The sequence below is a fragment of the Idiotropiscis lumnitzeri genome, chromosome 11 (assembly GCF_059441095.1).
Source record: "Idiotropiscis lumnitzeri isolate Australia: NSW breed Sydney's pygmy pipehorse chromosome 11, RoL_Ilum_1.0, whole genome shotgun sequence".
In the NCBI taxonomy this organism is placed as follows: Eukaryota; Metazoa; Chordata; class Actinopteri; order Syngnathiformes; family Syngnathidae; genus Idiotropiscis; species Idiotropiscis lumnitzeri.
Genome location: NC_142401.1, coordinates 12,202,901 through 12,215,184, shown reverse-complemented (window position 1 = coordinate 12,215,184; position 12,284 = coordinate 12,202,901). Strand labels below are relative to the sequence as shown.

General features: G+C 40.1%; 1 protein-coding gene across 1 annotated transcript in view; it reads left to right on the top strand.

Annotated features, from left to right (window-relative positions):
- cacna2d3 (calcium channel, voltage dependent, alpha2/delta subunit 3) overlaps nucleotides 1-12,284 on the top strand; it is a 29,242-nt gene that overhangs the window by 13,850 nt on the left and 3,108 nt on the right. The window contains exons 12-31 of the mRNA XM_088308751.1: nucleotides 1,157-1,270; nucleotides 3,086-3,164; nucleotides 3,701-3,834; nucleotides 4,623-4,640; nucleotides 5,843-5,914; nucleotides 6,002-6,082; nucleotides 6,170-6,244; nucleotides 7,041-7,124; nucleotides 7,221-7,292; nucleotides 7,381-7,442; nucleotides 7,543-7,610; nucleotides 7,931-7,976; nucleotides 8,096-8,193; nucleotides 8,276-8,369; nucleotides 9,553-9,648; nucleotides 9,754-9,875; nucleotides 11,026-11,103; nucleotides 11,199-11,260; nucleotides 11,523-11,567; nucleotides 11,638-11,700. Coding sequence (XP_088164877.1) covers nucleotides 1,157-1,270; nucleotides 3,086-3,164; nucleotides 3,701-3,834; nucleotides 4,623-4,640; nucleotides 5,843-5,914; nucleotides 6,002-6,082; nucleotides 6,170-6,244; nucleotides 7,041-7,124; nucleotides 7,221-7,292; nucleotides 7,381-7,442; nucleotides 7,543-7,610; nucleotides 7,931-7,976; nucleotides 8,096-8,193; nucleotides 8,276-8,369; nucleotides 9,553-9,648; nucleotides 9,754-9,875; nucleotides 11,026-11,103; nucleotides 11,199-11,260; nucleotides 11,523-11,567; nucleotides 11,638-11,700 — 1,563 coding nt within the window. The remainder of the gene's footprint in view (nucleotides 1-1,156; nucleotides 1,271-3,085; nucleotides 3,165-3,700; nucleotides 3,835-4,622; nucleotides 4,641-5,842; nucleotides 5,915-6,001; nucleotides 6,083-6,169; nucleotides 6,245-7,040; nucleotides 7,125-7,220; nucleotides 7,293-7,380; nucleotides 7,443-7,542; nucleotides 7,611-7,930; nucleotides 7,977-8,095; nucleotides 8,194-8,275; nucleotides 8,370-9,552; nucleotides 9,649-9,753; nucleotides 9,876-11,025; nucleotides 11,104-11,198; nucleotides 11,261-11,522; nucleotides 11,568-11,637; nucleotides 11,701-12,284) is intronic.

Below are 12,284 nucleotides of genomic sequence, written 5' to 3'. Positions count from 1 at the left end.
GTAATTTCCAGTCGACTGAATGTGGCAAAATGGCCGCGAGATTAGATTTTTAAGAACTGGTGAATTTTACTGCTTAAATCATATTCCGCAAGCGCAGTATTAATCAGAATGCTGTTTCGACTAGTGGGCCTGCATAGAACATATTATTGTAAAGAACATTTCCCCATTAATGCTATTTTTGATCAGCTGTTTTAGAGAGATATGTTTAATTACATGCATATTCTTGTGGTCTGGCATAGATCAGCACTGCAACACGCGGAGAGATGTTGACTTACGTACTGCTGTAGGCAATGTGAACAAATTGATCTCTTGCAAGAAGATTTAAGGATTGATGAACAGCAATTCCGTAACTGTCGTGTTATTGATTGCATCAATAACTGATTACGTTGTTGGGAGTGTTTATATTTACACATTCTCTTACTGCCCTTGTACATTGATTAAAAAAAAAATAGCTCAACTGAGACCATAAACGGCTTTCACAGGGGTGCGTCTTACAAAAAATGTTATGCGTGATTATTTTCTACTTTCATTTGAATTGGACATACTGAATGTGGATTGTAGACTGAAGGCATAAGTCACAATATATTTCCACCGCATTGCAAATTCAGTTTACATGACCAGCAGTCACAGTTTTACGTCACTATTGTGTATTGACTTGACACTGAAAACCACATGATGTAGCAGATTTCGCATGTGGTTGTATTCCGGTTTGAATGGCAAATGATGTATTTGCTGCTACAGTGCCTTCTTCCAGTCAGTCAAATTTCATCTAGTACATAAATGTTTTCGCAGTCTGCCTTCTTTCCTAACAAGAAGGTCATGCACTAAAACTTTTAGTACAATGCAATGATTGCATTTGGAATCATTTACATGTATGAATGTACAGCAGTGTAATTTCTGTGGCGCTCAGCTTGCGTTGCCTCTCCGCAGTTACAGGTCAATAAGCTACTTAATTACTGCGGTGCATCTTTCACAGAATTCTGAATTAAGAGCAGCATGCTCCGCAAGTCTATTAACTAGGATGGTAGCTGTATTTTATTGACTGATGGCACCACAGATCCCACATCAACAACATCTACGGTGTGATGTTGGCTGTCTCTGTTGGTTTGATGTGTAACAAACAACACTGATATAATTTGCTTCTCTCTTATTGCAGTTCAACCAGACTGGCCATGGAAGTGTGTGCAACCAGGCCATAATGCTTGTGACAGACGGGGCGACTGAAATGTATGATGATGTTTTTGAGAAGTACAATTGGCCAGAAAGAAAGGTGAAACATGTCGCATATCTGCTCTACATGGTATCTGATTTGGAGTATCCAATGTTTTCATACGTGAATCTTTGCTCGGAACCAGGCGTGAAAGAATCAGCGGTTTAGGGGGGCTACACACACTGCAGATTTATAAAGTCCTCTTCATCTTCTCTCTGCCTCACTCTCGTTGTACCATCAACCAGAAGGCGGATAACCAAGAAATGTGTCTTACATCTAGTAAGACATACAGTATAAAGCAGGGGTGGGCAAACTACGGCCCGGGGGCCACATGCGGCCCATTAAAGCTTTTAACCCGGCCCGCCGAATTTGGGAAAAAAACTAAACATTTGCCCACCCCTGGTATAAAGTAAACTGATACATTTGTTTCAACACTTTTACCTTGCTCTTGTTTGCTGAAAAACATACTCATTACCATGAGTCTGTACACCAAGGTTATCTCAGTTAATGAAAACTAACAAAATAACAAAAACTAAAATATAATGAACTTTTTATTTAAACAAAATAAAATTAAAAATGTAAATGCTTTAACACAAAAAAAAACATGTCTTTAGTTTATAAGACTCACTCAAACTATAATTACAGAGAAAATCTCCTTTGGTTTTGTTTTTGTCATGTCATGTAATTTTATACATGAGCGTTAAGGCTTCATTCAAAATGCTAGGTATTTATTTTGGTATCACTGTATCGGATGAAGAATAATTTTGTTTGAGAATCGTAGTTTACTTTACAAGACAATAACAACTCCATAGACTTTAATTGACTAATGCAATTAACACATGCACATTGCATAAGCGTGTTTCTCTCATTCCAATCAAAAAGGGACAGTAAGGGGCTATATTTTTATTGTTAAAATATTACGTTTCTACCACTTTTTACAATTTTGTAGCTTGTTAAAAGTAAAACGTAGTAAAAATTATGTATAAAACATCAACATTTTGGGAGGGCTTGGATTCTCTTGAATCCAAAATGGACTCTGCATGCCTATGCTCAGACATTACTTCCAACAACTATAAGTTGTCATCTTAATACTTCATGTCAACCGGAGCTCCATTTTGGACATCTCGGGAATTGTTTTTTTTTCTCAATTTCACAAATGGCCCTCAAGTGAAATTCAAATCAATATGATGTTTTTCAACGTGCTGATGCATTAGAGAGAAGTGTTATTCCCTTGAGGAATAAAATATGGGAAATTAACTGCTTTCAAGGGCAGAGCAGTTCATTCTCCAAGGCTCTGGTCGCCGCCACCAATAATATTTCTACCTGGATTCCACATAGGGTTGAATGAAACGAAATTGTTTGCTCTGCGATTCACAGAGCAATAAAAACATCAACTCGGGGACCTTTCTTCATTTCTGTCAAGCCTATGTGTGTTGGCAGCATTGCAGGGTAATCGAGGCAGGGTATCCCACCCCCCTTCACACACCCTCAGGGTTTTTGTTTGGCGACAATTCCGTTTTCTATAAGCTTTATGCTTAGCAAAGCATCTGGGACCAATGAGCCATGCATGCATTGGCAATGTCACACAGTGTGCTTTCAAAGGACAGTGGAACGTGCCCTCATGCTCAGTGCCTGAGAACAAAAAAAAAAAAAGGGTTTTAACTGCAAATGGGCTAAATGAAAGAAATTACAAATTCATTTTAAAAAAGAAGGTGAATTTGGATAGGTAGAGTTATACAGTTATAAATACAAGAATAAGATGCCATAAGTTTTTTTTTTTATCTTCTCGTATATAAAACAAAAATGCAGCACTTTTCGCTTCTTCTTAATCAGTTGAACTTTAAATCTCTTAACTACAGCGTTCCTTATGCCCAGGTACGCATATTCCCCTACCTGATTGGACGGGAGTCTGCCTTTGCTGATAACCTGAAATGGATGGCGTGCGCCAACAAAGGTTTGAATTCTTCATAAACACTTAACAACAAAAAGTTGGAGGAGGGCAGTGCTGCTGTTAAGTTGAATTCAGGATAAAATATGTGGATAACCGCTGGCTTTCACCATAAATGTGCGTGTGTGTGTGCGTGTGTGTGTGTGCGCATTCATTTGTGTGTACGCTCCAACTCATTCTGCCAAGAGGCAATGAAATGGCACTTGGGGGGTGTCAGAGGTCAATCAGCTCTAATCCCTCTTCCTGTCAGAGTGTCTCCCTCCTGACTGCTCACCGCTGAGGCTTCCCACGCGTCGACACCCTCAGGTCACCAAAGTCACTGTCAAAAAAACTGAATGCAAAAGGGAGGGGGGGTGGGGGGGGGGGGACAAAAAGCCTCAGCTGCTTTGCAATAACCTCTAGTGGAAGCGACGTACTAAATGAAATGCCACCTATGTCGAGTACTGTAGATTGATGCAGTTGTAGGGATATTCTAAACGCATGTCTCTTTTATTCCTTCACATTTACTCCTATTGTGGCTTTTTTGTGTGTTTTTATTTCAGGATATTTCAGTCAGATTTCCACATTAGCAGATGTTCAAGAGAACGTGATGAGGTATCTGCATGTCATGAGTCGTCCCAAAGTGATTGACCATGAACATGACACTGTGTGGACCGAGGCTTATGTAGACAGTGCCGTAAGTACGCTTCTTTAACTTCTTATTTTCTTGCCTTAGTGTGCAATAAGAAAGATTTTCACCTCTAGGAAAACAAATGTCAGTACAATCCCTATTAATGTTTTTTTTTTTTACTCATGTTAAATGAGCTTGGTTTATAGCCTTTTTTTCATAGTACTCAAAAGTTTCTGATTCTTTTACTTACAAAAATCACCTTATAGAAATCTCCTCAATAAATGTTGGCGAAAAATTTGCAGCCACTTTAATTGGGTTTAAATCATATATTTTTGTTAAGGAGCACCTAAATTCAAAAGCGATAAAACTCATAAATTGAGTAGATTCTACATTCACTCTACCAATTGATTCTTTTGGTCTGACGTTAAAGTGCCCAAACAATGTACGTTTTTTTTTTTTTTGTTTGTTTGTTTGTTTGTTTGTTAAAGATGATAAAGTGTTTTTTTTTTCCTCATGTGAAAAGTCTGTCCTAAAATAGTGAATACTCAGTTTTGATTGACACTATCATAAAGATTTAAATGCATCATTATAGCTACCGTTTACAGTGGCGTAAAAGGACATTGTCATACTGAAATGTTCAACTCAGTCTTTCGATTAGAATTTGCTCAGTAACTGTAATTGTGTATGTGTTTGTTTTTTGTTACATGTGATGTTGCTGGAGTGATTCCTCATTACGAGCATCATTAAGTAGTGCGGATTTCCCTCCCAATGCGCAGCTGTCTTCACAGTCGGTATAAAATGTGCAAACTTCAATTCATTTAACACCTCTATCTGTGTCCTTTCTCTCGCAACAGCTTTCCCAGGCACACAAGGTAAATATATGCAATTCTCCTTATCGTCAAATGCAGCCAAATGAAGTGTTCATGCATCATTTAGTTAGTTGCTTACCTCTACAAATTACAAGAAGAGTAAGGAAAGGGGAATAGAATTAAACCTGAAAGAGGAATTGTGTAAAATCCCTTTTGAGGTTTGAATAGCTTTTTATTTACCAAACTTTCTAAACATCCACTCTTTGCTTTTTCATTGAACGTTTCTGATCAGCAGTCAGAGCACCAGAGAAGTGTTTACTGTACTTACACATACTGTATTTGAGCACGGGTACGATACACACAAACCGGGGTTGGCAAAGTGCAATGCGTATGCTCCTTTTATCGCTGGCGTGGACAGCCCATTTATCATTCTGTGGACCATTGCATTTTATCTGCTAAAGCCCATAATAAAACTGACATTGGAGGAGAGCCGCGTCCGTGCGCGTGTGTGCGTGCGTGTGCAGGGGTGTGTGTGTGTGTGTGTGTGTTGACCAAAGCATCCCTGTTTCCACTTCCAGTGAGAGTAGTGATGAATCTTCGCGCCCACCATTCTTCATTTTGTCACGTAAACTGGTAAATCGCGCGCTTCACAGCTCGTTTGCTTCATGCCAATGCACATGCACAAATAAGCACCAACCACACACATGCTCACAGCTCAGAAGGAGACTGACTTGGCGTGTGCTGTTTTCGTCATCTATACTCGATGTTCTACTGTTTCTCTTGTCTGAAAACGGGAACATGGTGATTCGTCTCGTAACGTCTCTTGAAGTCCGCAATTAAACAGCTTGTGCCGGGTATAAAGTGAAATCTATTTTCTTTGCCTCAGTGCAGTGAGATTTTATGCATCCCCCTCATAGCCTGTATTGTCTGCTTATTTGTGAGCTCTGCTGCTACGATGGCACTCTGGAGATCCTCGATAAAATTTTAAGTGCACAGTGAAAAAAAAAAATATATATATATAACTAGAATGACACGCAGTACACCCCTCCAACAAAGTCTAAACTTATGACACTTCGATTCACACACCTTCATAGATATTGACCTCCTGCATATGCCAACATTTTCTCCTTCTGATTTATTGATGGTTTTGTTTTACTAAGAAATGAAAGGGAAATGTTGTGATTTGCAAAGAATGATCAAATGTAATGAGTTTCTCACACAAATGATTGGTCAGAAGTTCCTTTTTGTTCTTTTTTTTTTTCCAGTTAAATGACAAAGCGGGCCCGAGTCTGATGACCACAGTAGCCATGCCTGTGTTCAGTACTAAGAATGAGACGGTGAGTGACAATTTGTGCAGCTGTCTCTTCTTGCTGTTGTCTAAACATGTGCGTGTTTGTGCGCGTGTGTCGGATGCCCTCATGCAGAAGAATCAGGGTATCCTGTTGGGGGTCGTTGGAACAGACATCCCTCTACAGGAGCTGATGAAGCTCATTCCCAAACATATGGTACAAACTTCTACTTGAGATGCAATCAAAAAAATGGATTAAAGTGTCAGATTATTAATCATATACCGTACGTCCTCCCGTCTCTAGTTGGGGATCCACGGGTATGCATTTGCCATCACAAACAATGGCTACATTCTGACCCATCCGGACCTGAGGCCTTTGGTAAGGTTGTTTCCGAAACCACGCCACCAGTTTGCCTGACTTGACCCTCTTTGTTTTTTGTATACTTAGCCTCCATTGGCGAGGGCACACAGAGACAAATGCGTAATGTGGTCAGGAGGCTAAATGGGCATGTATAATCTGTAATCCCCACCTTTTCCTTTGATGTATGCATGCAGGGATAAAGGCCACTCATAGGGCTGGCTGGCCTGAGGTTTCCAGAGGTAACTTAACACTCACTGGCAGAGACCACAGCCGCTCGCCCGGGGGCCAATGGGCCCTCAGGGGCTCTGGCTTTGCTAGTGGATCTGTGTGTGCCAGTGTTAGTGCTATTCCTCTCTGTGCAATTGTGTGTTTGTGTACACGTGTTCATCTCTGCTCTTCTCCGTGTCTCTTTGTGGCTCCAAACTGTGCCGTGATTGTTGTCATTGACTGGTTGTTTCTTGTGTACTGACTGATGATGTTAAATAACAAGATTTGACAGGCACCATTTAATGCATTCATGTACAGTTATTTAGCCGCGAATCCCCTATCAGTCGGATTCATTATTTTTCATTTACCTGACAGTGTTAATTTCACAGATGATGTGTTCAATAATTGCCAGCGCAAGGGTTCTATTTGGAGTTCATACATAGGAATCAGTCTTCAATTCACCAGTGAATCACAAAAGACATTTTATCATGTGTGTTATCAGTTAATCCTTTGACAATAATGCCACAGCTCTAGGCTTGGAATTACATTTGTTAGTATTGTGAAAGAAATGGATTGTTAATTTTGTTCATTGTATTCTTCTGTGCAGTATCAGGAGGGTCAGAAGAGGAGAAAGCCAAACTACAGCAGCGTGGATCTCTCTGAGGTGGAGTGGGAGGACAAAGACGACATTGTAAGAGAGCCTTTGATTTACGGAGGAAAGCAATGCTCCCGCTGATTACATCCGAAAGGTTTCTCAGTGTGCCACGCTGTGTGCTTTATCTTTAAGCTTCGCAACGCCATGGTGAACAGGAGGACGGGGACCTTCTCCATGGAGGTGAAGAAGACCGTTGATAGAGGGGTGAGCAAGCCGATACATTATACGTCATGTCACCTTATCAGATGAAAGCGCGTTCTTAATGAATCTCAACATGGATTTGTTGTTCCAGAGGCGTGTGTTGAAGATGCACAATGACTATTTCTACACTGATATCAAAGGGACTCCATTCAGGTGGGGGAGGGGTTTTATTTGACCCCAGAATGACTTAATTTTAGGGCTGGTGTCAAACTGTTAATGGACTTGGATACATTTACATTTATGTTTTGGGCAGTGTTGGAGTAGCCCTCTCGAGAGGCCACGGCAAGTACTTCTTCAGAGGAAACGTGTCAGTCGAAAAAGGTAAAAAAGGATCAGAGATTTCTCACTTGACAAGATAATAACACACATTTTACTATTCTGGTCATAGTTTGGAGTTTTATAGAACTGCACTGCATCATATTGAGATTGTTGTCATGTTTCGGTTGTTTTACGAGCTACACGAGAAAGCAAACAATTAGCACAAACTCCCGTAATTGATTCAAGGTAAACTCTTAACCACAACAATAAGCATTCGGTTCATTCATGTTTGACTACCAATTAACACTGAGTGTTATTCCTTTTTATTGTTTAAGTTTAACAGGACTAACGCAGCCGAAGCGTGACTGACTTTTGTTTTTCAGGGCTCCGTGATCTGGAACAGCCAGATGTCGCCCTGGCAGATGAATGGTAATGTAATGCATGGTTTAGGGAAGTGGGCATCCATGCGTTATGTAGGTTATGCCTCTTTGTTCACGAGGTATGTTGAGCGCCGTGATGTAACAATGTGTCTCCGTTCTGGACGGAAGGACGTACTGCAACACCGAGGAGCAGCATGAGCACCGTCACCTGACTCAGATTCAAGCGATCAAGCTCTTCATGACAGGTCGCAGGCCAAACATCAAGTGTAAGAAACGGACTCCAGCATCATTATAAACCGCTGATCGTGGACAAGGTAACACTACGTTTATGGCAAACTGCTTTTGCAGGCGACCGGGAGCTGATCAAGGAAGTGCTATTTGATGCTGTTGTCACCGCTCCACTCGAGGCCTACTGGACCGGACTGGCTCTCAACAAGTCAGAGTAAGAATGATTGTTTCGTCAGAAATACACAGACATACTGGAATGGAGGAGAGAAAAAAAAAGCATCCAGATTGTGACTAGGTTGCTGCATCTGTGCTCATATGGAAGGATATTTTTGCCTGAGGCATTGTGGGAAGCGTAAAGTTGCACATCTGTGACGGCACCAGGAGGGCTGTAAGGTACATACAGGTTTTAGCACAACATATGTTGCCATACACATGACAGCTTTTAACTTTTTACAGCTAGATGTTGCCAAGATGCATCATGTGTTGCTGTTTTAATGTACTTTCCTATGACATATGAGACCCCACATAAGAAGGTCAAGTGCAATATGAATGCATGCTGAGAGAATCCGATTTTGTTCCACTTTTTAAATGAAGATAAATGTAGAGAGAGCTTTTGCAGATTAATGAATTACCATTAAAATAAAAGTGAGGCCTCTATAAATGTTTTTACAACATCTAATGAGATAGAAAGTAAATTTTACTCTAAAAAGATATTTGGTTCCATCCTTAGCAGAGTAAAACTAACTCTTGGAAGGGAGTAAAATACTCGGAGTAAATTTTATTCAAAGTATGTTTATTATGCACAAGAGAATTTGCCGGATCAATCTATGTGGGTGGAGCACCAAAATTAAATGATCCTTTCAAGGGCTCTATGAAATTTAAGGTCCCGGTAAAGTGAAAATAAACGTCTTGTGAATTTGACACGCCACCAAAAAGGCTGTTATTAACAACCCTGCCAAATTTCAATGATTAAGAAAATCATCTAGTACACAGTAAAATTGGTAGATTAACTTTCACGTTCACATTTTTTTCCCTCTAATTGAGTTAAATTGAAAAATTTTGGAGTATAATTGCCTACCCCAGCCACTAAAGTGGGTGTGGATCTTCAGAATGAATCAAAATCTCTTCACTCCCAGTACATGAGGCTATCGTCAGTGTAAAAATACCCCCCCCCTCTCTTTTTTTTTTAAACTAACCAATCATGTTTAAATGGAAATGTCACTAACCATGACAATCTACAATGACACAATATAGTTCTTCAATGGGATCACATTTATTTGTGCAGTTGTATTTAATGGCGTGCACATTCTGTAATCTGTGTATAATCAGCCGCTAATATGATTAATTATATGCGAGTATGTCACGGAGTGCCTCTTGTGTGAAAAAAATACAACCAGGAACTCAGACAAAGGAGTCGAGATCGCCTTCCTGGGCACGCGCACCGGCCTGTCAAGAACCAACCTGTTTGTTTCTGCACATCAGCTCTCCAATCAGTGAGTGTCACTGCTCAGTACTGCACTTGTCACTGTTTGCAGCATGAGGCAAGGCGCTGATTGATTTTGATGAATGTCATCCTCTGCTCATGTGTGCATCCTCAGAGATTTCCTGACAGCGGAGGACAAGGAGGGCGTCTTTAATGCGGATCACTTCCCTCTGTGGTACAAGAGAGCGGCGGAGCAAGTCCCAAGCACATTTGTTTACTCCATCCCCTTCAGCACAGGTACGCTCCACACAAACAGAATGACTCTCCAGTGTGTCAAACATCCCTGCCGGCTGTCAGCCGCCGTCTGCCTCCTGAGAGTTGACACGACTTTAGCGAACCCAAATTATAACCAGTCGGGGTTCGTGTGCGCATTCTTGCTCTTGTCCACTTCAGCCTGGATAAGTGCAAAATCGATCGGTGCGGTATTTTTGATTTTGTGGAGGTGAGCACATGAGCTAATGTTTGATGTCAATAAATCCAAACTATTGTGCAGTCGCTTTTATACTCTCACTGGTTGAAATAGACAAGAGTAGGAATGTGCATTTGCATTTTGGTGGCGATCAGTCGCCGTTTTCGACTCCCTTGCCACCCTGCTGTCACGTAGATGCCGAAACCAGAAAAAAATAACAAGCCAAGCGCCAAAAGGTGGTGTGCCAATTTGTCGTTAATCACCAAAAAAAAAAAAAAAAACTTACCTCACTACAGTCTTTTAGGAGGGGGCATTTTAGTAGTGATGTAATTTTTACATGCAAACCTATTATAGTGGTGTCAATGTTAACATCAATCAAGCGTCCCTTTAAGCTAAAATGGATGTTTTTGTAATGTGGGTGGAAGAAACACCAAAAAAAAAACACGGAGAGAAAATTGCAAACTTGACACTGAAGACTGCAGCCAAGAATCAAACCAAGAAACTCAAAACTGGAAAGCAGAAGTGTAACCACTTGTTCCATTCAATTCAAACATTCAGAAACAAAAACTAAATCTGGGAGGGAAAAAAATCAATATAATATAATGTCCTGAAATGAAACATCATGTAGGCTACTGCTAGTATGAGCAAGAGTTACATTAATCTTACTTAGATCCTCCCCCTTCACGTACCTAAGATGAATTCTTGCGGTCCAAAATGCCCGCAGGTATATACCCAAAATCAAATGTACACATATATCACATCTTTGTGCATGTATTTGTACCTCAACAAGATTAACTTTGTTCCTTACAAGATGCGTTGTTCAATCCCAGTGTTGTTGCAAATGGCCAAACTACTTTGGCTTGTAACAAACTGTGTAACGTAGCAGAGTAAATGGCGCCATCTAGCGGACAAAACAACGCTAAATGAATCATAATTACTACAGTATTGTTCATTTATTCTCCTTCACCTCCTTCCTAGCTTTGGAGAATAAAAGTGTTGTTTTGGCAAGCACAGCAATTCAGCTCCTTGATGACAGAAAATCACCAATTGTTGCAGGTAATATTAATCACCTGTGTGTTTTGATATTATATGAAATATAATTTCTGGATAAGCGTGGTACAATTTCATTTTTTTGCTGTTCTTGCATTCAGCTGTGGGACTTCAGATGAAGCTTGAGTTCTTTCAGAGGAAGTTTTGGACCGCCTGTAGACAGGTACTTGAGCAAACTGCAGCTTTTTGTTACTATAGTCACTGAGAATTGACTAATTCAATTCTTCCCAACTGTTATTGAGCCAAGGTACACAAGATTTAATTTTCTCTCTGTGACATTAATGAATGATACATTACTTGTGGAAAAAAAACATTTCAGATCAGTTAAGTAAAATTTAATCATTAATTTGTGCTGTGGCAAGTGCTTGCAAATCACGAAACTAATTATGTGTGCAAGTACGTCTAAATCTCTCTTGTGTGCTCAGTGTACAGCTCTGGATGGAAAATGCAGCATCAGCTGCGATAGCGAGGTGAGCACAATCACCCCAGTCCGATATTTATTCAGCCTTTTAGGTTTGCTGAAAGAGTCTCTTTTGGCAGGACATCAACTGCTACCTCATTGACAACAATGGCTTCATTCTAGTCACGGAGGACCAATCGCAGGTACCTTATATCTTAGAATGTGCATGCGCCGGTGTCGATGTTTAACACCCAAAATCTCTCGTGACAACTACAGTAATTATCCCTCATCACGTGGTGTTGCAACAACTCAGCAATCCATACATCCACAAGCACTGAATCAAAAAAGATAAGAAATTGCTTGCAGTATAATACAGTAAAAAAAAAAGATCATTGATATGCACAGAAAATATGTTTGTAATATACATGAAAAAATTCTGAGAATACCCGAAATATTCAAAAACAAACACAGAATGCTACAAAATGGACTAAGGACTATTACTGTAACTGTAAGCCAAATGATAGTTTTATATTAGATAATGGTGGACACGGGAATTGACAGTAACACACGTCTTTATTTCATGAAGATGTAACGCTGTAATAGGCTTTCTAAAATTGTGTTTAAAAAAAAAAAAAAAATACTTGTGTAATGTCGATTTATGCTTTCGGTTACTTTTTAACTTACATGTCAGACCAAAACAGTACAGAGAAGTTAACGGCTTTCCAATAAAACTCAAATAAAACAAAACTACTTTTGATGCTGTCGCACAGGCTCATAATTGAAAAGG